The 22,535-nt window shown below is 37.0% G+C and overlaps 2 protein-coding genes across 7 annotated transcripts; one reads left to right on the plus strand and one right to left on the minus strand.

Moving 5' to 3' along the window:
• The first annotated feature begins 3,207 nt into the window (after nt 1-3,207).
• On the plus strand, nt 3,208-6,348 carry LOC104907752 (protein WHAT'S THIS FACTOR 9, mitochondrial). Of its 6 annotated transcripts, none has more exons than XM_010696730.3 (3): nt 3,208-3,545; nt 4,322-4,443; nt 4,804-6,348. In XM_010696730.3, the coding sequence occupies exons 2-3, from the start codon at nt 4,422-4,424 to the stop codon at nt 6,045-6,047; spliced, it is 1,266 nt and encodes a 421-aa protein (XP_010695032.2). In that variant the 5' UTR covers nt 3,208-3,545; nt 4,322-4,421; the 3' UTR covers nt 6,048-6,348. The 6 variants fall into 6 exon arrangements, with proteins under 6 accessions (XP_010695032.2, XP_010695034.2, XP_019108216.2 ...); XM_010696732.3 differs by having other exon boundaries at nt 4,807-6,348; XM_019252671.3 differs by having other exon boundaries at nt 4,322-4,412.
• A 134-nt stretch (nt 6,349-6,482) lies between these two features.
• Nucleotides 6,483-11,955, minus strand: LOC130591162 (uncharacterized). Its single transcript, XM_057394097.1, has 3 exons — nt 11,641-11,955; nt 11,264-11,536; nt 6,483-6,653 (listed from the first exon to the last, which is right to left on the minus strand). The coding sequence occupies exons 1-3, from the start codon at nt 11,953-11,955 to the stop codon at nt 6,483-6,485; spliced, it is 759 nt and encodes a 252-aa protein (XP_057250080.1).
• Between the last annotated feature and the right edge of the window lie 10,580 nt (nt 11,956-22,535).

The following is a 22,535-nucleotide window of genomic DNA, read 5'->3' on the forward strand; positions in this document are numbered from 1 at the left end:
AATCAATTGCTTGGATCTCCGCTTTGTTCCTCTCTCGCTTCTCTGCGGGATCGTCTTTTAAGGAAGAGAGATAGTTTACTTTCTTTTAGTCGTGAATATTGGAAACAAAAGAGCAAGACCAAGTATTTACATCACGGGGATGCTAATACTAGTTATTATCATACTCATGCGACGATTCGTAGGAGTAGAAATCAGATTAAAAGCTTTAAATCAGCTCTTGACCAAATTATCACCACTCCCAATGAAATTTCTAATGTGATTTCTAATGAATTTGAGCAACGGTTTGTCTCTAATCCAGAATGTAGTTTTAATGAGGAGGTGGATTTTCAGCTCCTCTCTCCGATTATTTCTGCTAGTGACAATGAGATGCTGGTTGCGGAGGTCTCGGCAGACGAAATAAAGTCTGCTGTTTTTGAGCTAGCTCCAGATAAATCGCCTGGTCTTGATGGTTATCCTCCTTTTTTCTTTCAAAAGTATTGGACGTTAGTTGGTAATTCTGTTATTCGAGCTGTGCGCGCTTTTTTTCATTCTGGTCATCTTTTGAAGGAAATTAATCATACCTTCTTAGCCTTGATTCCTAAAATTGAAAATCCTTCTTCTGCAAATCATTTCCGGCCTATTAGTCTCTGTTCTACAATATATAAAGTAGTCTCTAAGGTTTTAACCAATCGCCTAAAAACTGTTCTAGGAAAGATAATTCACCCTCTCCAGGGTGCTTTTGTCCTAGATCGTTTTATCCAGGACAATATTTTAATAGCTCATGAAGTTTTCCATTCCTTTCATAAGAAATCGGGTGCGGATGGTTGGCTGGCTATTAAGCTGGATATGGAAAAAGCGTATGATCGGTTGGAATGGAATTTTATCCTGGTTTCATTAAAGAAATTGGGCTTTTGTGCAAGATGGGTAGATTGGATCAGGAGCTGTATCTCCACTCCTTCTTTTTCGGTGCTTGTTAATGGTATCCCGAGTAAGCGTTTTACCCCGTCTCGAGGTATCCGCCAAGGAGACCCTTTGTCCCCTTATTTATTCATCCTTTGTGCTGAGCTCCTTGCTAGACAGCTCTCTGCAGCCAATGTCCACCGAGACAAGCTTGTCGGTGTTTCTATTGGTAAATCTGGAGTCCGTATTCCTTTTCTCACCTTTGCTGATGATACCATGATTTTTGCGAAAGCTTCGGAGGCGAGCTGTGTTGTGATTAAGCAAATTCTGGATAGTTATTGTTCTATGTCGGGGCAACTAGTAAATTATCACAAGTCTGCCTTTCAGTGTTCTCCTAATGTTCCAGTGGCTACTAAAGGTAGTTTTGCTGGTCTGCTGGGAATGACAGAATTTAGTAATCTGGGGGAGTATTTGGGTTGTCCAATTATTGACTCTCGAGTAAACAAGGAGACATTTGGTGTGGTTTGTAATAGGGTGGCTAGTCAACTCCCTAAATGGAAAGCCAATTCTTTATCCCAAGCGGGTAGAACGGTCTTAGTTCAGGCCAATTTGGCCACAAAAGCAAATTACCAGATGCAAAGTTTTTATCTTCCTCAACCGGTGTTAACAGCGTTAGATAAGTCCTACCGCAACTTTTTCTGGAATAAAGATACCTTGAGTAAAACAGCTAATTTAATTGGGTGGGATAAGATTTGCCTTCCTAAGGCCTTTGGTGGGTTAGGTATCCGTAAGGCCAAGGTTAATAATGTTGCCCTGCAGATGAAGCTTATTTGGCAACTTCTGAAATCAAATAGTAGTCTTGGGTTAGATTGGTGAAGAAGAAGTATGTTAAGTCTCATGATGTTTTGAATCACAGGGTGTCGGTTGTTGCCTCTTGGCAGTGGCGGAAACTCATGTCACTGAGACCTCTTTTCAAAAAAGGGCTCCGTTGGCAAATTGGGAATGGCATTGATATTAGTTTTTGAAATGATAATTGGGTCTTGCAACACCCAATTAGTCAAATTGTCAGTCCTCTGCCGGGGACTGAGGCGCTTAGGGTGTGTGATGTGTTAAATGAGTTTGGTTGTTGGGATAGATGTTTTCTGGACCAGCTAGTCCCAGCTCATGTGGGGGATCAGATTGTAGCTCTTTATCTTCCTTCTTCCCCGCAAAGGGATAATTTGGTTTGGGGTTTGACTGCTGATGGGCAGTATTCAGTTAAATCTGGAGCTATGCTTGCCCAGGGCCTCTTCAACCCGAACTTTGAAAAAGTTGAATATAACTGGCTTTGGAAGCTTAAGGTTCCCCCTAAAGTTAGGTTCTTTTTATGGAAAGCTTGCCACGATGGGTTGCCCTCTAAGGATCATTTGGAAAAGTGTAAGATTTTTGTTCCTCAACAATGTGTGCTTTGTAGTCATGCCGATGAGTCGGTTACTCATCTCTGTTTTGAGTGCCCGTTTACGTTCCAGGTTTTAGCTTGCCTTCAAGCCTCTGGAGATTGGCCTAACCTTCCGGAATTTATCAATCTCTCTTTTTCTTCTTCTTTCAGGTATTGGATTGTGCAGTGTCATGCTGCTTTTTCCAAGGAGGCTATTGGTAAGTTGGCTGTTGTCTGGTGGTTTATTTGGTTCTGCCAAAACAAGGTAATTTTTAATGATGAGGGCTTCTCTCCTCGGAAAGTTAGTGCCCTGATTAGTAATCTTTTTGCCCAGTGGGCTAAAGTGCCAGATGATATTGTGGAAAGCCTTCCAAGGGGAGGGGTTAAAATTCTTAGTCAGCGGAGGGTTGCGCGGGCTGGTACGAGTCTGTGCTGGTCCCCTCCTCCTGAGAATTTTTGTAAGCTCAATTTTGACGGCTCTAAATTAAGCTCAGGTGATGCTGCTTTGGGCTTTGTAATTCGTAATAGGGGGGGGGGGGGAGGTGCTTCTGGCTGGTGCTAAGTCCATTGGGTCTCATGTGTCGGTCGTTCAAGCGGAAGCTTGGGCGCTTTGTGAAGGTTTGAAAGGTGCTCGTTCTCTTAATATTTCCCATCTTATGGTGGAAGGAGAAATTGTGTATTATTAACTCTATTGAGAAAGACTGGCGTATTCCTTGGGAGATCTCTAATATTTTAATTGATGCAGGTCGGGAAGTGGAATTTTTCACGGAGTGTCAGTTCCATCATTGTTTCCGCGAAGCAACCGGGCGGCTGACTTTATGGCTCATAAGGCGCATGGTTACCCTTCTCTTTGTACTGGTTTCCCCCGTACTGTATGGATCTCTCTTATCATCCGAAAGGATGTTTTGGTTGGCCCCCGACAAGTGGGGTTCTAGCCTAAGTCTGTTTTCCTTATCAAAAAAAAAAAAAAAAAATTATTATACACCTAAATGTATGTTGTAAAAAAAAAAAATACACCAAAATGTATAATCAAAAGTTGTACTTTTTAGTTTTTACTAGGTTGGTTCAAGTGAAAAGTAGTCTAGAATGTAGATAACTCCATTTATCTAAAAAAAATAAAGAAAAGAAAAATACACACTCTCCTCGCAACGGTACTCTCTCTCACACCATCGCCGTCGGAAAAATACGAGCCATCACCCGCACCACCTGCCAACGCTCTTCACAGCCAACTTCAGGAATTCGAATTTAGGTAATTTAATTTTAACCTAAATACCTAAATCCTATTGTTATTTGCTTGTTGCTAAGTTATTGTTTGTGTTATTTGGTCGTATTTGTTATCTTAATCAATTTATTAAGTTATAATCTTTGTTAAGATCTTAATTTCTCCACATCCCGCTGTGACTCTGCAATATGCTTCAAAAAATAAAAGTAATGGTAATGCATAAACTTAAAGATTGAACTTGGTATACGAAAGGCAATCTTATGCAGATGACAACTTTTTTTAGAACAGGAAAGTATTCATGGATATAAATGACTATGAAGCATGGATACTGTTCCCAGGGACCGTTTCCCGTACCGGGGACGGGGACGTCCTGGGTATGGTACGGATTTGCCTGGGAACTATTTAATTATTTATGTATGGATGTTTAATTTAATTAATTTTTTTTTTTTGCCGAATCCATGCCGTACCCGTTTTTTGCAATTTTGATTTTGTCGTTTCCCGTCCCCGTACCGTACCGTTTCCCGTCCCCGTACCGTACCGTTTCCATGCGACATAGATAAATGATACTTCCATGTTCGAACTAATGAAAGTAATATATTAATGTAGAAATTTTCAAATTAATCAATGCCACATAAACAGACAATAATTACTATGTGAAATTATTTGTCGATTGAAATAGTTAGTTGTACATTATTAAGGTTTTGAATTCAAATTATTTGCCAATTGAGAATTGATGCTTTAATTAGATTTTGTGCATTGTTTGAAGTATTTTTTAAAAAAAAAAAATCATGGATTGTTTGCAGAGTGGTCGAGGGTGACCCATCATTCATAAATTCCTGGATCCGCCATATTGGGTTATAAGTGCAAAGACGGATTGTTTGGCCTAGATAACATGTAGGTGCTATGCGATTTTGGAATGAGAAAGGTGCCATGATTTTGTGATATTGAACTTCCATCTTTCACTTTAATCATCTAAAAACTTCTAACATGCAAACTTCTAACATTCAAACTTTTATAGATGTGTCACATGTGTGAACTGTAAATCAGCGTGCATTCTGCTCTTAAAGAAGCTCCGGGTTTTTTTATCTGCAGTTTTGCTGATAATTTTTTTCCTAAAGGGAATCCCTATGGAGTAATTTTTTTATTTTGATGACTTGTGAGACAGACTTTAGCTGATTTTTACAGGGATCCGCCATCTTATATTTACACCAGATGCTATATTCCTATGTTTGAGTTTTGACAATAAGCAAAAAATTTGTCTGATAACTTTCTTTTTGAAACCCAGCAGTCTGGTTGACATTCATGCTCTCCATATGCTGCTCCACAGCAAGAACTTTGGAGAAACTCCTCCGTGCTAAGAATGTCATTTTTCCCTCTCTCATCAATCCATCATCTTATTGCTGCATACGAAAGTTGAGTTATGTCAATGTATACATGAAATGGAAAAAGGATCCTAGCTATGACTCAATTGAAACAATCTTTAGGAGTCCAGAATTGAAATCATTGATATCTCTTAAAAACTGCATTTCCCAAGCTCCCAGTGGGTGCATTCCAATCTCAGATGTATCTAAACGGGGCAAGGAATTGGGTGTGCCCGTGAAAGTTGCGAAGTTTATGAGGCTGTATCCCTCTGTGTTTGAAGAGTTTGTGGGGCCCCAATACAATTTGCCATGGTTTAGATTGACCCCAGAGGCAATAAAGATTGATGTAGAGGAGAAGGCAATTTATGAGGATTGTAGATCGGATTTGCAGCTTCGGCTGAAGAAGTTGATTCTAATGACTAGAGAGAAAAGGTTGCCATTGAGGATAATTCAAGGGGTTCAGTGGTATTTAGGTCTGCCTGATGGTTTTCTGAAAAATCCAGAAAAAAATCTTGACGGTTCCTTCAGATTTGTGGAAATGGAAGATGGGGATAGAGCATTAGCCGTAGATTGTGGAGAAAAGATGCTGTCCACTTTGCAGAAAAATTTGGTTGGTAGAGGAATGTGCAACGGGGGTTGGATGGAGCCAATCCCATTTCCACTTTTTCCCTCAAGAGGCTTGAGATTGAAAACAAAGATTTCAGCTTGGTTGGATGAGTTTCAGAAGCTTCCTTATGTATCTCCATATGAGGACTTTTCACATTTGAATCCAGATAGTGATATAGCAGAAAAAAGAGTTGTGGGTGCTTTGCATGAATTACTCTCCCTCTTTGTAGAGCATGCTGCTGAAAGGAAGAGACTTCTGTGTCTTAAAAAGTACCTAGGATTTCCACAAAAGTTTCATAAGGCATTTGAGAGACACCCGCATATGTTTTATCTCTCTTTGAAGGCTCATACCTGCACAGCAATCCTGAAGGAAGCTTACAATGATGCGGCTGCTATAGAGAGGCATCCCTTGTTTACACTGAGAAAGAAATACATAGAGTTGATGACAGATTCAGACAGGATCTTAAAACAACGGAGGTTGAACAAGAACTTGATTTATGGGCAAAATGCAGATTCAATTTCAGATATAAATTCAGAATACAGAGATGAAATGGCATTGTAGTCGAGAAGAGCTCCTCCAAAGTACATGCTGTCATTAATTTTGCCGCTAGATGGAGACTAACTCATATATCTTTTAGACGTTTGATAATCTGTACATTTGTGGTTCCTAATGTGAGATTATAATGCTGGAGGTTAATATAGTTTGTAGAGAGTTCAAGAATGATATATCCCCCTGAGCCCATCATTCTGTTCCCCCTGAGCCCATCATTCTGTTCATTTCATGCCCCAGTTCCTATATCTAAGAGCTTCATGGTTACCTTCATACTGTTAATGCTAAGCTCCTTTGTAGCATCTTTTACTGATGACTGTGATGTTGGTCAGATTTCATTCTTCAGCTTTTACATTTCCATACAACACAACATTATAGTGTAAAATCTTACACAGTACCTACCACAAAAATCATTGTAAGCGGAAAATCCATGGAGTTTTTTTACTGTCAAGCTTTGTTGCAGTCATCCGCCTCCACCATGAGTATCTTCATTTGCGCCAAGTTCTCATGCCTACACCTCCTTGGCTTTTCTGCTGGAACAGGAAGATTTTGGTTGATAACATTATGCAGGTATTGAATCCTGCTTGTTGGGTGCTCAAGAACTTCATGAAAATTTCCCTGTATTCTGTAAAACATAAAACTTATATTTTAGGTTTAAGCAGTACGTGTAAGTTAATTTTTCTTCAGAATTTTATCCTTTCCTGAAGTCAAATTCTAATCCTCATCATTGCAAATCGCTTTCTGGGAAAAGGAACGAGTGGCCGTATTTAGTTGTTTGACGGATGTTATTCATATTGGAAAGGTGCTTTTTGTCAGTGCTACTGCCTACTGGCATGAAGTCTTTTAGATGCATAATATTTTGGAAAAATTGTTTTTAATATTTTCATGAACTTTGTGATTGCAGACTGCAGGGTATGCATTTCATGGACTTTGAGGTGAGGCTGATGATCGAACGTTTTGTACAGACAAAAAACTGACGATCAAATATGCTTGTAAGCGGTAATATACAATCCTAATTTTAAGAGATCATTGTAGACAAAGCTAAGTTCAGTGCTCAACTGGAACTAACCTTATCTGGAGCATACAGCTAACCTTGTTTAAGCTTGAGCCATTATTCTATAGTTCCCTTTGAATTAGAGATGGACATTGTTGGAACAAAAGTTTCGCAAAGGCAGAAATAGATAACTTTCAAGGCTGTGCCGTGATAGGAAATCACTGACTTGAAAGCAATTACGGCCCGACAATGGTGGTTATCGAACTTGGCCGGAATGCTCCCCAAGGTTTACACAGCAGCTAAGAATGCCACCACTAGCAAACTGAGCAATCAAGACAGAAATCAATGGGCGGCTAATTAGGGATTGCCATGAATACTGTAACGGTAAAACGTTACAGAATTCCAACAGCTACACACGCGTAGCTCCCGGGTCCAAAACTTTAGTTAAGTTAAGTTTATTCCCCAAAGCCCAAAGCCCAAAGCCCAAAGCCCAAGCCCAAGGCCCATGGCCCAAGGCCTAAGGCCCGCCTATGGCCCTGGCCCGGTCCGGGCGGGCGGCGCGCGTGTGTGATAGCAAGCCCAAACCAAACATATCATCCAACCACAAAAGCATCTCTAGTCACAACTCAATAGATGGAAGGAGGGAGGAAGTATATAAACATGAAGAAATTCCCTCCCACAAGCAATGTGAGACAAACAAGAAAATGAGCCAAGGTTTTTCCAAGCCTTAACTCCAACAATCCCCCACAAAGGCTCAGAAAAGCAAAAGAAATTCCTGGGTAAGGAAAGGAAAGTACTTAAGCACCAATATCTTTCGATTTGAATTGATGCATAGTGAAATGAGGCAACAACTTACTATCTAGTGAGTGAATTACTCTTGAACTCACCAGAGTTCCGTTGAGACCCCCACAACACATACCTACCTTAAGATCGTGCAATCTCCGCGATACATCACAAGCGCTTTATAGCCATGCGCATTCCTTGGGTCTAATAAGTGCTCTAGAAAGACAGCCAGTCTTTCATAGAAGGCGGCTAACCTCCACACTTACGTAGGTAGTCCATCAAGTGTTTCTCAATAACACCACCCCGAAGGGAATATGGAACTATTTAAGAGCAAAATGCTCAACCTCTCAATATATATCCATCAAGTGCGTCTCAGAAGCACCACCAATAGGCTATGGATAAAAGCACTACCATGTGTCATAGGGATGGGAAATGTAGTGCAAGTTAAGTTTTCATGGCTTCGTTTGACCACAAACGGGTATCCACCATAAGATCTCAACTATGGGCTTTAGCCCATCCCCTCGACGACTCTAGGACAACTCTCCTAGATAACCCCTTAGTAAAGGGGTCTGCAAGATTTCTTTCGGACCTCACATAGTCCAAAGAAATCACCCCATTTTTCAGGAGTTGTTTGACGACTCCATGTCTGATCCGTATGTGTCTCTTCTTACCATTGTAGACACTGTTCTTAGCAACACCAATGGCTGCTTGAGAATCACAGTGAAGAGAGACAGGTGCACCCTGTCCTCCCCCTAAAGGAACATCAGACAGCAAGTTTCTCAACCATTCAGCTTCTTGCCCTGCCAACTCGAGGGCAATGAACTCAGACTCCATGGTGGAACGTGCTATACAAGTCTGTTTCGAAGACTTCCACGATATAGCACCACCACCAAGGGTAAACACATAGCCACTAGTTGAACTAATCTCATCATTACCAGATACCCAGTTTGCATCACAAAATCCTTCAAGAACAGCAGGAAATTTAGAATAGTGCAAACAAAAATCAACAGTTCCTTTTAGGTATCTGAGAAGACGATGAAGAGCACTCCAGTGTTCATTACTAGGGTTATGTGTATATCTACTAAGTCTACTCACTGCATAAGCTATGTCAGGTCGAGTACAGTTCATGAGGTACATCAAACTACCTATGATTTTCGCATATTCACTTTGAGAGACACTTTCACCTAAGTTCTTGGTCAAATGAATACTAGAATCATAGGGAGAACTCACTGGAACAACATCAAAGGAATTAAACTTTTTAAGCACCTTTTCCACATAATGAGACTGGCTAAGGGAAATGCGACCGGAGACTCTCTTAAGTCTGACTCCTAAAATCACATCAGCTTCCCCAAATCTTTCATCTCAAATTTTGAAGACAGGAAAAGTTTAGTATCATTAACCACCTTTAAGTTGTTACCAAAAATCAGCATGTCATCCACATAAAGACATATAATCACACAATCTGATCCTATCAATTTTGAATAAACACAAGAATCAGAGTTGTTTACAATGAAACCATTTGACACACAGTACTATCAAATTTTTCATACCATTGTTTTGGTGCTTGTTTGAGACCATATAAGAATTTCCTTAACTTGCACACTTTATCTTCTTGACCTAGCACCACGAAACCCTCAGGTTGAGACATGTAAATCTCCTCCTCTAAGTCACCATTCAGGAAAGCAGTCTTAACATCCATCTGATGTATAACTAAGTCATGAATAGCAGCAAGAGCAAGCAGGGTCCTAATGGTGGCTATCTTAGTCACAGGAGAATAAGTGTCAAAGTAATCTAGTCCTTTCCTCTGAGTAAAGCCCCTGATGACAAGCCTAGCTTTAAACCTCTCAATAGTTCCATCAGGTCTCAATTCTTTTTAAAGATCCATTTACTATCTATGGTCTTTATCCCTTAGGTAAGTCAGTCAACTCCCAAGTAGAGTTAGACACTATGGAATCTAACTCGCTCTTAATGGCCTCTTTCCAAAAACTGGCATCCACAGATCTCATTGCCTCATCAAAGGTCTTTGGGTCCTCTTCTATCATGAAAGCATAAACTAGTTCATCACTCAACAAGTCAACACAAGAACTTTCAGATAGAAAAGCAGTAACAAAATCGAATCGAAGTCTTTTGCTACTCTAGGTCTCTTACTTCTCCTAGGTCATCTACGACAGAAGAACTACTAGCATGCATGTCAACTGAACTACTACTCAAAGTCAAATCACAGGAATATCACTAGTAGGTAGAACAACATCATGCGTAGAACAAGTAGATAAATCAACAGCAGGAGAAGAACAAGAAGGCACAGATGCAACATCACCTTTTTTCAAAGGAAAAACATGTTCAAAAAACTCAGCATCTCTGTACTCACAGATAGACCTATCACTCAAAGACATGAATCTATATGCAGCATGAGCATAACCAATGAATACAACATCAAAAGTCTTAGGTCCTATGTTTGACTTTTTATAGTCAGGAAGCCCAACTTTGGCTAGACACCCCCACACTCTAGAAAACTCAAGTTTGGAGGATAACCCTTCCATAGCTCATAAGGGGTCTTATCTAACCTTTTGTGAGGAACTCGGTTAAGAACATGACAAGCTGAAAGAACAGCTTCCCCCCACATTTCATCAGGCAACCCAGAACTTACAAGCATAGCATTCATCATATTTTTCAAGGACCTATTTTTCCTTTCAGCTATACCATTTTGTTGGGGTACATAAGGAGCACTAAGTTCATGAATGATTCCCAATTTCTCACAATGGTCATTCCAAGAGAAGTTCTCATATTCTCTACCCCTATCAGACCTAACCCTCTTGATTTTCCTATCAAGTTGGTTTTCTACCTCGGCCTTATACTTCAAAAAAGCTTCCCCTGCCTCACTTTTGGTCTTAAGAAGGTATAACTTAGTGAACCTCGAGTAATCATCAACAAAGGAAATATACCAGAATTTTCCTCCTCTACTTCTAGTGTTCTGAAAGTCAGCTAAGTCTGTATGAACCAATTCTAGAAGTTGGGTGGTCCTTTGAGTCACGGTTTTGCAAGGTTTCTTGGTAAATTTTGCTTCAACACAAACAGGACACTTAGAAAACTCGGTTGAGGACAGATTAGGAATCAATTCTAAGGTCCTTAGTCTCTTAATAGAAGCAACATTCACATGTCCTAATCTACCATGCCATAAATTTAAAGACTCAGCAATATAAGCAGAACCACAAACAGTTTTATTAATAGCAGATACAGAAGAAGCAACATTTAAAATAAACAAACCCCCACTCAGATACCCTTTCCCCACAAATTCCCCACCACGAGTCATTACAACCTTGTCAGCCTCAAAAACAATTTTCAAACCAGCTTTGTTTAACAAGGCACCAGACACTAGGTTACGACGCATAGTAGGAACATACAAGACATTTGAAAGGGAGAGGGTTTTTCCAGAGGTAAGTTTTAGAGTGACCTTTCCATGTCCAAGCACTCCAGCAGTTGCTGCATTCCCCATGTAGACGCACTCACCTTCTGTTGCATCCTGGAAGTCATGGAGCAGCTCCTTGTTCGAACAGAAATGCCTTGAAGCCCCGGTGTCCAGAATCCAGTCAGAACGATTTTCGACCAGATTTGCTTCAACAACCACAGCAGCAATAACATCATCCGAAACAGCAAGGTTAGCTTGAGGAGTTTCTTTTTGGACAGAACCTTGGCGTTGAGGACATTGGTAAGCCTTATGATCAGGCTTTCCACACACATAGCACACAAAGGTCCTCTTTTGAATCTTACCACTTGGTTTGTTCACTTTTCCTTGCTTCTTACCCTTGTTGAATACCTTCTTGCCCTTACCCTTGAACTTATCAGAACTTGGCGCAGCAACAGATTCCACCAGATTAGCTTTGGAAACATTGACAAGAGCCGAGTCCTGATTATCTTTGATCGGTTGGCCTCTTCAATCCTCATATGGCTGATCAGTTCCTGAAGAGACAGGAACTCTTTCCTATGCTTCAGATTGTTACGGAACTCCCTCCAGGAAGGAGGAAATTTTTCCAGCAGAACATTAGCCTGGAAAACCTCACAGATTTTCATGTCCTCATTTAGAACATCAGCACATAAATTCTCGTAGACATGAACTTGGTCCATGACAGGTTTGTCATCAACCATTTGGAAAGACAGCCACTTTCCTACAACATATTTCTGTTTCCCAGCATCATCAGCCCCATATTTTTTCTCAAGGGCCTCCCAAATCAGTTTAGATGACTTATGAACCATAAATAAATCAAACAAATTATTAGTCATCAGATTAAGGAGATGGAAACGAACTGTTTTATTATCTTTTTCATATTTCAGAATTTATCCTCATTCTGCTTAATGACAGCAGCAGAAGGAGAAGAAGAATCAGCAGAAGCCGTAATGGCAGTGGGACAGTCATTGAACAGGACATAGTCAATATCCAATTGCTCGAAAAACATAAGAAGTTTCTGAGCCCAGCGTTTGTAGTTATTTCCATCAAGGGACTCAAGTTTGGACAGATGAGCCATTGATTTGGTTGAACTTTCTGCCATTGCAAATATTAGTAATTGCTTTCAAATTGTTGGAACAAAGTTCGCAAAGGCAGAAATAGATAACTTTCAAGCTGTGCCGTGATAGGAGATCACTGACTTGAAAGCAATTACGGCCCGACAATGGTGGTTATCGACTTGGCCGGAATGCTCCCCAAGGTTTACACAGCAGCTAAGAATGCCACCACTAGCAAACTGAGCTTTAGAGAATAGCACGAAAACCCAGGAAGAGAAAAGAGAAGAGAAGGAAGAAGAGTGTTTATTTTGTGTGTATTTGACTGAATAGAATGGCACTGATTTTATAGGGAAAAATCAAGCCAAAAACGGACAGCAATCAAGACAGAAATCAATGGGCGGATAATTAGGGATTGCCATGAATACTGTAACGGTAAAACGTTACAGAATTCCAACAGCCACACACGCGTAGCTCCCGGGTCCAAAACTTTAGTTAAGTTAATTCCCCAAAGCCCAAGGCCCATGGCCCTGGCCCGGTCCGGGCGAGCGCCGCGCGTGTGATAGCAAGCCCAAACCAAACATATCATCCAACCACAAAAGCATCTCTAGTCACAACTCAATAGATGGAAGGAGGGAGGAAGTATATAAACATGAAGAAATTCCCTCCCACAAGCAATGTGGGACAAACAAGAAAATGAGCCAAGGCTTTTTCAAGCCTTAACTCCAACAGACATCATCATGTTACTTTTTTTTTATGCGACTTGGTGATGCTGCTAGTCTGCTAGCTACTTATCCCAATCAAGCCCTTGCTTCCGACACGGCGACATGGTTTCTTTCTTAAATCGTTTATTTGCTATGGTATTATTGCTGAGTGAAAGTTTGTGCAGTGTTTTCAAGACTGTTCTAGTATTTTGATTTCTTCTGCCTTCGCTTTGAATTGTAACTAAAGTCTACCAAGTGTGAGTGGAATGATGTATGCACGTTCTGTATATTGTTGCTTTTAGGTGGTTGTTAAGGGAGATTCACTGTTTTTTGGTCTTGATTTTCTTTTGTCGCTGAAAAATGTCTAGGATTATATGGACACTTCATTTCAAACTGTCAAATCAGCTGTTAGTAATGCGTAATACAGTCGTGTAATGAGAGTAATATACATGCTCTCTGCTATGCTCAATTATGTATTTCTTGCTTAAGCCACTGCCCTCTGGAATTGGCTTTTCTTGATTGTTTAAAAAGGGTTCAAATCTCCGCTCTAAGTCCATGATATTAAATTGCTACGTAGTAAGTTTAGTTATTGCATTATTAGTAAGGTAAGTCGGCTACAGGTTGCTCCAGCTCATGTGCTAGCTACCGCCGCTAGACTTGGTAATTTAAATTTTTAAGTCTTTGATTGTTTGTCCTTGTCGTCAAAAAAAAAAAAAAAGTTCCAAATACATCAATTTTGAAGGTTATAATTATATTATCAACGTATAACTATTCGGTTAAGACTAATTGTAGGACGACTTCGGGAAATTAGCCTTAAGGTTCCCTTTTGTTTAAGGTAAATCATTTCAATTTTTACGACAATGGGTATAACTTATAAAGGATGCTGAAGAGGGAGGAGTTTACCCATTGTTGTGGGTGGTCTTAACTCTTTAAGTCACTAAAACTAGGAAATATATTTTCAATCCAAGACAATTAGCAAAGCAATACATACATTATTTCTCTAAACGAGAACAAAATCCACCACCCAGACTCGAATGTACGTCTTCCTACACCCTTTACCTTCACCTTTTGCTTAGAAAATGCGTTTACCGGTGATTGTCTGATAAATTAAGCAAGTTTTTTCAAAGGGGGAAAAACGAGTAATGCAACATAGTTGATGAAAATTGAAACAAGTAATTTCTTGTTTTTTCAAACCCCTCTATCCTAAAAAAGGAAAAATGGCCATAAATCAATCTTATTTTAAGAAATTGTCGATCTGATTAAATAGGTTGGTGGTAGTGTTGGTTGAGGGGTTATTATCGGTTGGTGTTGATGATTTTTGATGTGTATTTTTCGAATTAATTTCTAAAAAATTACTTCAAGTTTGCTCTCTTTTGTTGGAAATTGGATAATTTAGCGTGTTTGATTAGATTATTATTTGGACAACTTTTTTACTTGAATTTGGGATATTTTTGTCCAGTGTTTAGACTTCTCTGGAGCTTGTAAATATTTCTTTTGGGCCAGATGGGCGGGTTTGATTGAATAATAATTTCGAATTGAAGTTTCATCCAACTTTGCAAACCCAACATCTCTTCCAATTACAAAAGAGTGAAAGTTACCAAACTTGGTCTGAAGACTTACTTCGCATCTTTATGATTTTAAGATCATGAGAACAATTCGTGTTAGATTACTTTGAGGATGTGACCCCTTTATCCTCCCCCTACACCCTCAAGGTGTTCGAAGTGTTGTGATGGACGAATATCTCTTGAGATAAGAGGCCTGACCCAAGATACATCATGTGCCTTACCAAAAAAAAATCAAACAATTGTAAATTACTTCATCAGGTTGCAGTTGGCCATATGGTCCATAATCCATATGGATGCCTTCTCTCAAACAATTGGACTATTATAATTTTTTTATTATGATTATCCGTGAAGGAGTTGCACATTTTTCTTAATGTCTCGCAATTGAAAGAAAACCGGCTTTAGACTTAAGTGGTTTATTACAACTTGGGATGACATTAACTCTACTATAAATAGTTTTATTAGAATTTTGCTTTGAAGTTATTACGAGTAATTGGTTAACAATGGTGGTAACGGAAATGAATTTTTATGTAAATTTGTGAAGAAAATTATTGTTCATTTTCATGGTAATGCTAATTTATCCTAAAGTGTATTTTTCTTCTTAAATTTTCATTCCCATCCAATATTACCTGGTAGGTGGTAATGAGTGGTAATAAAATGATTCCCCTTGGAGAAAAAAAAAAAAACACAAACTTAGGAGTGAGATTGCTTCGCCTTGGAGAAAAAAAAAAAAACACAAATTTAGGGGTGAGATTGCTTCGCATTGGAGAGGGGTGAGATTGCTTCGTCTTGGAGACAATAAAAATAAAAATTGGGGGTTAAAATTGCCTCCCCATAGAGATTTTAAGGGCGTATTCTTGTAACATTACACTTAAAATTCATTCCCATTACCACCATATATTAACGATTATCAAACGGACCGTTAGTATAGTTGAATACCTGACATTAATATTGTTTTGGGAAAATTGACACCATAAATTTCAAGATCACCCTTGTCTTTCTATGTTAATTCCAAGTTTGATTTGTTTATGAATAATTCCAAGTTGGATCTATTTATGAATAATTCCAAGCTCTAATTGGCATATTAGTATGTCTCTATATAGATATAATTAATTGTCACAAATTTTCATTTATAATCTCTGATCATTTTTTTTTATCAATGACATCATGACAAATCATAAATAGATCCAATTAGATAAGAAATATTATTTGATGAATTTCACGTCAAACCTGAAATTTACAAATTAATTTTAATGATTTGTCATGATGTCGTTGATAAACAAAATTATGATAATATATTATAAACGAAAGATTGATTTGATAATGATTTGTCATGATGCCTAGAATGGACTCGATTATATCTGAAATTTAATTTTTCTAAGGTGAAAATAACATATCATGAATGAGGGTGTAGGATTTTTAAGTATTATAAGCGAAATTTCATGAATCAAATTCATAAGCACTTAAAACAGAATCACATGCATATACAATCAAGGATCACATAATAGTTTAGAATTAACCTTTGAAGCGTGAATTCCACAAAGCTTGTTATAATCCGGAGAAAGAACCGCAACCGTGATTCCTCTTTAATGGAGTAAATGTGACTTTTGGGAAGAATATGAGAGAGAAGAATATTAAGGGTGCGTTCTGTTCAACTTAAAAAATTAAGTTTCAGGTCCAATAAGTTCAGATAAGTTCAGATAAGTTCAGATAAGTTCAGATAAGTTGCAATAAGGTCTAATAAGTGCAATAAGTTCCAATAAGGTCTAATAAGGTCCAAAAGTTCCAATCAGGTGCAATAAGTTCCAATCAGGTGCAATAAGTTCCAATCAGGTCTAATAAGGTTCAATAAAGTTCCAATCAGGTCTAATAAGTCCAATAAGGTCCAAATAGTCAATGTTTAATAAACATTTGTATTATTGTCCACTTATTTTGTTATTCATAATTTCATATCACTATTAGCGGATTATGTTATTATTAGAATTATAATTAAAGTACCACAATGATTATATAGTATTATACTTGTATTAGTGTCTATTATTTTATTATTTATTTGTATTATGTCTATTTATTTTATTATTTATTTGTATTATGTCTATTATTTTATTATTCATATTACTGTTAGCTGATTATGTTATTATTAGAATTTTTTATTAAAGTACCACAATGTATAGTATATACTTGATTATTGTCTATTATTTTATTTATTCATATTGCTATTGAATATATAAATCATGGTCAAATAATTAAGGTTAACAATATAATAATAATAATTACATAATAATAATTAAGGTTAACAATAATAATAATGATTATTAATTTTTGATTTCTACTAGTGTTTTAAAAATTAAAACAACACTATTAGATAATTAGTGATGAAAGTTATGTATAGGCAAATATATAAATAGTAATTTTTTTGTTAAATTAATTATCATAAGAGATAATTAATAATCATTATTTTAAAGGACGAATTATAATAATTATTATTCCATAAAAAATTTTGAGGGGTAGTATTTACGTTAGTGGTAATATTTATGTTATTCATGGTCAATGTTTTTGTCTAATAAGGTCAAATAAGTTTCAATCAGGTTCAATAAGGTCTAATAAGTTTCAATCAGGTCCAATAAGGTCTAATAAGTTTCAATCAGGGTCAATAAGTTCCAATAAGATCCAATAAGGTCAATCAGGTTTAATCAGGTCCAATAAGTTCCAATCAGGTTCAATCAGGTCCAATAAGTTGAATCAGGTGCAATCAGGTCCAATCAGGTTTAATAAGTTCCAATAAGTTCAGTTCAGGTTCAATAAGTTCAGTTCAGATAAGTTCCAATAAGTTCAGGTCCAATAAGTTGAATAGAACGCACCCTAAGGGTACGTTCTCCTCAACTTAAAAAAAATTAAGTTTCAAGTCCAATAAGTTCAGATAAGTTGCAATAAGGTCCAATAAGGGCAATAAGTTCCAATCAGGTCCAATAAGGTCCAATAAGTTCCAATCAGGTGCAACAAGTTCCAATCAGGTCTAATAAGGTCCAATAAGTTCCAATAAGGTCTAATAAGGTCCAATAAGGTCTAATAAGGTCCAATAAGGTCCAAATAGTCAATGTTCAATAAACATTTGTATTATTGTCCATTATGTTGTTATTAGAATTTTAATTAAAGTATCACAATGATTATATAGTATTATACTTGTATTAGTGTCTATTATTTCATTAAATATTTGTGTTATTGTCTATTATTTTGTTATTCATATTACTATTAGCTGATTATGTTATTATTAGAATTTTTTATTAAAGTACCACAATAATGTACAATATTATACTTGTATTATTGTCTATTATTTGATTATTCATATTACTATTAGGTGATTATATTATTATTAAATAATATTATAATCATGGTCAAATAATTAAGGTTAACAATAATAATCATTATAATTACAATATTTTCGCAATTCGTCTTTAAATAACTAGAGATAACATGTTTCGTTACTAATAACAATGAAAGATATAAATGTAGAGTGAGAGATAAGGAGTTAATGCATTCTACTACCTTCACATAAATGAAAGTGGGCTGAGAATTTTTTATATGTGCCAATTTTAACTTGTTATTGTTAATCAACTTTTGATTTTCCACTAGTGCTTTATAAAATGATCAAAACAAGAGTATTAGATATATTAGTGGTCAAAGTTATGTATAGGCAAATATATAAATATAAATTTTATTTTGTTAAATTAATTATCATAAGAGATAATTATTAATAATTATTTTTAAAGGATGAATTTTAATGATTATTACTTCTTAATAAATTTTGAGGGGTAGTATTTCTGTTAGGTGTAATATTTATGTTATTAATAGTCAATTTTTTTGTCTAATAAGGTCAAATAAGTTTCAATCAAGTCCAATAAGGTCTAATAAGTTTCAATCAGGTCCAATAAGGTCTAATAAGTTTCAATTAGGGTTAATAAGGTATAATAAGTTTTAATAAGGTCAATGAGTTCCAATAAGGTCCAATAAGTTCCAATCAGGTTCAATCAGACCCAATAAGTTGAATCAGGTCCAATCAGGTTTAATAAGTTCCAATAAGTTCAGTTCAGGTTCAATAAGTTCAGTTCAGATAAGGTCCAATAAGTTGAAGAGAACGCACCCTAAGAGAGATCTTGTATCTTTTCTTATGATTGCCTAATTAAATATATAAGTATATTTAGGTTAGGAATTCCCTTCCTTTCTCTCCTCTTGGCCGGCCACCCTAGAGCCTTTTTTGGGCTCTAGTTTTTCTTTTGTTGATCCAAATAATTATGTGTGACCTAATAAGATCCATTTAATTGGGCTTCGAGTTTATAAATTCCTAACACGAAGTTCTATAGCATTCTCTAGCAAGACATATAGACGACCCAATATAATGAATTTATTATCTCCATAATACGATCCATATTATATTTAGTAATTGGAATAAAGTCGCGAGGACATAATTCCTTCAATCTCCCACTTGTCTGAGACGAGTTGCAATGTTTAAAATCCTCAAGTCTCTTAGTGTCTAATTTGATAGTATGATCATATTTCTATGTCATCCATACTAGTTTTCAAATTAACCTTTGAAATTCGAGTTCGAATTGACTAACAAATGATCATCATATGATCCATTTGAGCACGACCATGCGTTTTTCAATTCTCACTCTTCAAGGTGCCAAGGCACCCATCCCATCTTATATAGAAGGACCTTTTCAATCTCGTGGCAACCAAAACTCTCGCTTAACTTTTAGCATAACCCGGATGTTGCCTTTGTAGTTCCCTTTTACGGCATGACATTTGACAGTATCAAAGTTATACAAATCATTAGGCTAAGCAGTGTTCCACTCATGTCTTAGGAATCCACTAATATAATTTCAAAGTTATAAAACTTCTAAGTAGGTCTTGTTCGATTATGTATCAACTATACAAATCCATATAATTGATTAAACATCTCCATGTTCCCATAGCCCATGAAACAACGCTATCAATCAATCTTATATACTAATCCTTTTAACAAGTCATTTATGTCCACTTTAATGACTTAGATTAGGAACTTTAATATTCTAGTGTGCTTCTCCTGGATTTGCTTGGAACCTGCTACACATGCTCAAGGCATATGCAACATCTGGTCGAGTACTTATCACGGCATACATGATAGATCCTATAACCGAAGCATGAGGGATGCTACTCATTCACTTTAACTCACCAGACTCAGTCGGGCACTGACTCTTGCTAAGCGATATGCCATATGACATGGAAACGAAACTCTCTTCGAGTTTTCCATGTTGAAACTTGCAAGAACCTTATCAATATAAGTTTCTTAACTTAGCCCAATCATCCTTTGAGATCTATCTCTATGGATTTTAATTCCCAGTATGTACTCAACTTCTCCAAGGTTCTTCATAAAGAAATAACTTTTCAACCATTTCTTGCATAACTCAAGCATTGGTATGTCATTTCCCATGAGTAGTATGTCATCTACATACAAAACCAAGAATACTAGGCTGCTCCCACTAAACTTATTGTAAACACAACATTCTTCTTTGCTTTTGAGGAAACCAAATTGTTTGATTGCCTCATCAAACCGAAGATTCCAGCTTCGAGATGCCTGCTTCAATCCATAAATGGATCTCTGAATTAAGCTTGCAAACCATTTTAGGATTTTTTGGATCCTCAAAACCTTCATATTGTGTCATGAACACATCCTTATTCAAGAACCCATTCAAGAAGTCATTCAAGAATGCGGTTTTGACATCCATCTGCCAAATTTCGTAATCGTAAAATGAAGCAATCGCTAAAAGTATCCGAATTGATTTAAGCATTGGTACTGGAAAAAAGGTCTCATCATAGTCTATATCATGAATTTGCCTGAATCCTTTTGCAACCAGTCTTGCTTTGTAAACATAGACATTTCCATCTTTGTCTGTTTTCAATTTGAATACCCACTTGCATCATAGGGTTAACGCCATCAGGCAAGTCGACCATGGTCTAAACTTTATTCTCAGACATGGAGTCTAACTCAGATTTCATGGCCTCAAGCCGTTTCTTAGAGTCTGCGCTCGTCAAAACTTCTTTGTAGGTAGTAGGTTATGAATTGTCCAAAATCATAATTTCAGAGTTTTCAGTTAACAGACCAACTTCTTGTTTGGAATCCTTGTCTACTAGACTTACGTAGGGCTTGAACATCAAGAGAAATGTTTTCTTCAACATTTTGAAGATTTTCGCTTCAATTAGGTTCAAGTGGGATGGTAGGAGGTTCACGCGTTGAATATCCTGAACATGACTTTCGTTGTTGGGTCGTCTCTGACATGGTGTGAGCCATGTCTAGTTTTTGCTCATCTCGAATTTCTTCGAGTATTATATTACTCCCACTTGTCTTTCTAGAAACAATTTTCTTTTCAAGAAAGACACCATCACGGGCAACAAACACTTTGTTCTCTTAACGGTTATAGAAGTAATAACCCCTTGTCTCTTTTGGGTATCCCACAAAAAGAGATATTTATCTGACTTGGGTACAAGTTTGTCAGATAGTACCGCTTTACATAGAGCTCACATCCTCAGATTTTAAGAAAAGACAGGTTTGGAGCTTTTTCATTCCATAACTCATATGGAATCTTTTCTACAGCCTTTAACGGGCTCCTATTTAGTGCGTGTGCAACTATTTTGAGAGCATATACCCCTAAAAAGAAATCGGAAGATCAGCAAGACTCATCATTGATCGAACCATATCTAGCAAGGTTCAATTCCTCCTTTCAATTACACTATTCAACTGTGGTGTTCCTGGTGGAGTTAATTGTGAAAGAATTCCACAACCCTTTAGATGATCATCAAATTCTTGGCTCAAATACTCACCACCACGATCGGACCGCGGTGCTTTTATTGTCTTACCAAGTTGATTCTGTACTCCACTTTGAAACTCTTTTAATCTATCAAAAGATTCCGAATTATGTTTCATTAAGTAGACATATCCATATATATACTCAAATCATTGGTGAAGGTAATAAAGTAATTAAACCCTCCCCTTGCCTTTATGCTCATAGGACCACACACATCTGTATGTATGAGTCCTTAGAGATCGCTGACCCTTTCACCTTTTCCAGTAAATGGTGATTTTGTCATCTTACCCATTAAGCATGATTCACATACATCAAATGATTCGAAATCAAATGATGGAAGAATAACATCCTTTTGTAACTTTTGGATACGCTTTTGGTTTATATGACCCATTCGACAATGCCAAATGTAGGTTATGCTGGAATCATTTGATTTTTGTTTCTTGCTAACTACTTCCTCCGTTTCTTTTTACTTGCAACAGTTTGACTTTTACACTATTCACCAACTCTACTTAATTTATGTTTGGTGATTTATAGTTAAGGAAAAATATATTCATGTGGGATCCTGTTGGATTCGTATGAATGTATATTTTCCGAATATATACATTTTATAATTTTTACTTATCGGTAATTAAACTTATTGATGGTTAAAATTATGCATTGGCAAGTGTGAAAGTCAAACTATTGCAAGTAAAAAGAAACAAAGGAAGTATGTTATAGACTTATAATGACCTAGCAAGCACATATACGCCATTTATCAATTTAGCACCGGCATAGAACATATTATTGTAGGGAATGGAACAACAATTGTTCTTTATTTCAAAATAAAACCTTGCAGAATCCAAAACAGAAACATAAATTATGTTCTTAGTTATTGAAGGAACAAAATAACAATTATTCAGTTCTAAAATAAATCCAGATGGCAAATGCAGATTATAGCTCCATATGGCAAGTGTAGCAACCCGTGCTACATTTCCAACGCACAACTCTACCTCGTCTTTTGCCAGCTTCCTACTTATCTTTAGTCCATGCACATCATTAACTATGTGAGAACCACAACTGGTATCAAATACCCATAAAGAAGTAGAAGTTAAATTGATTTTTATAACAAATATACCTGAAGT

Source organism: Beta vulgaris, chromosome 4, assembly GCF_026745355.1.
Source record: "Beta vulgaris subsp. vulgaris cultivar EL10 chromosome 4, EL10.2, whole genome shotgun sequence".
Classification (NCBI taxonomy): domain Eukaryota; kingdom Viridiplantae; phylum Streptophyta; class Magnoliopsida; order Caryophyllales; family Amaranthaceae; genus Beta; species Beta vulgaris.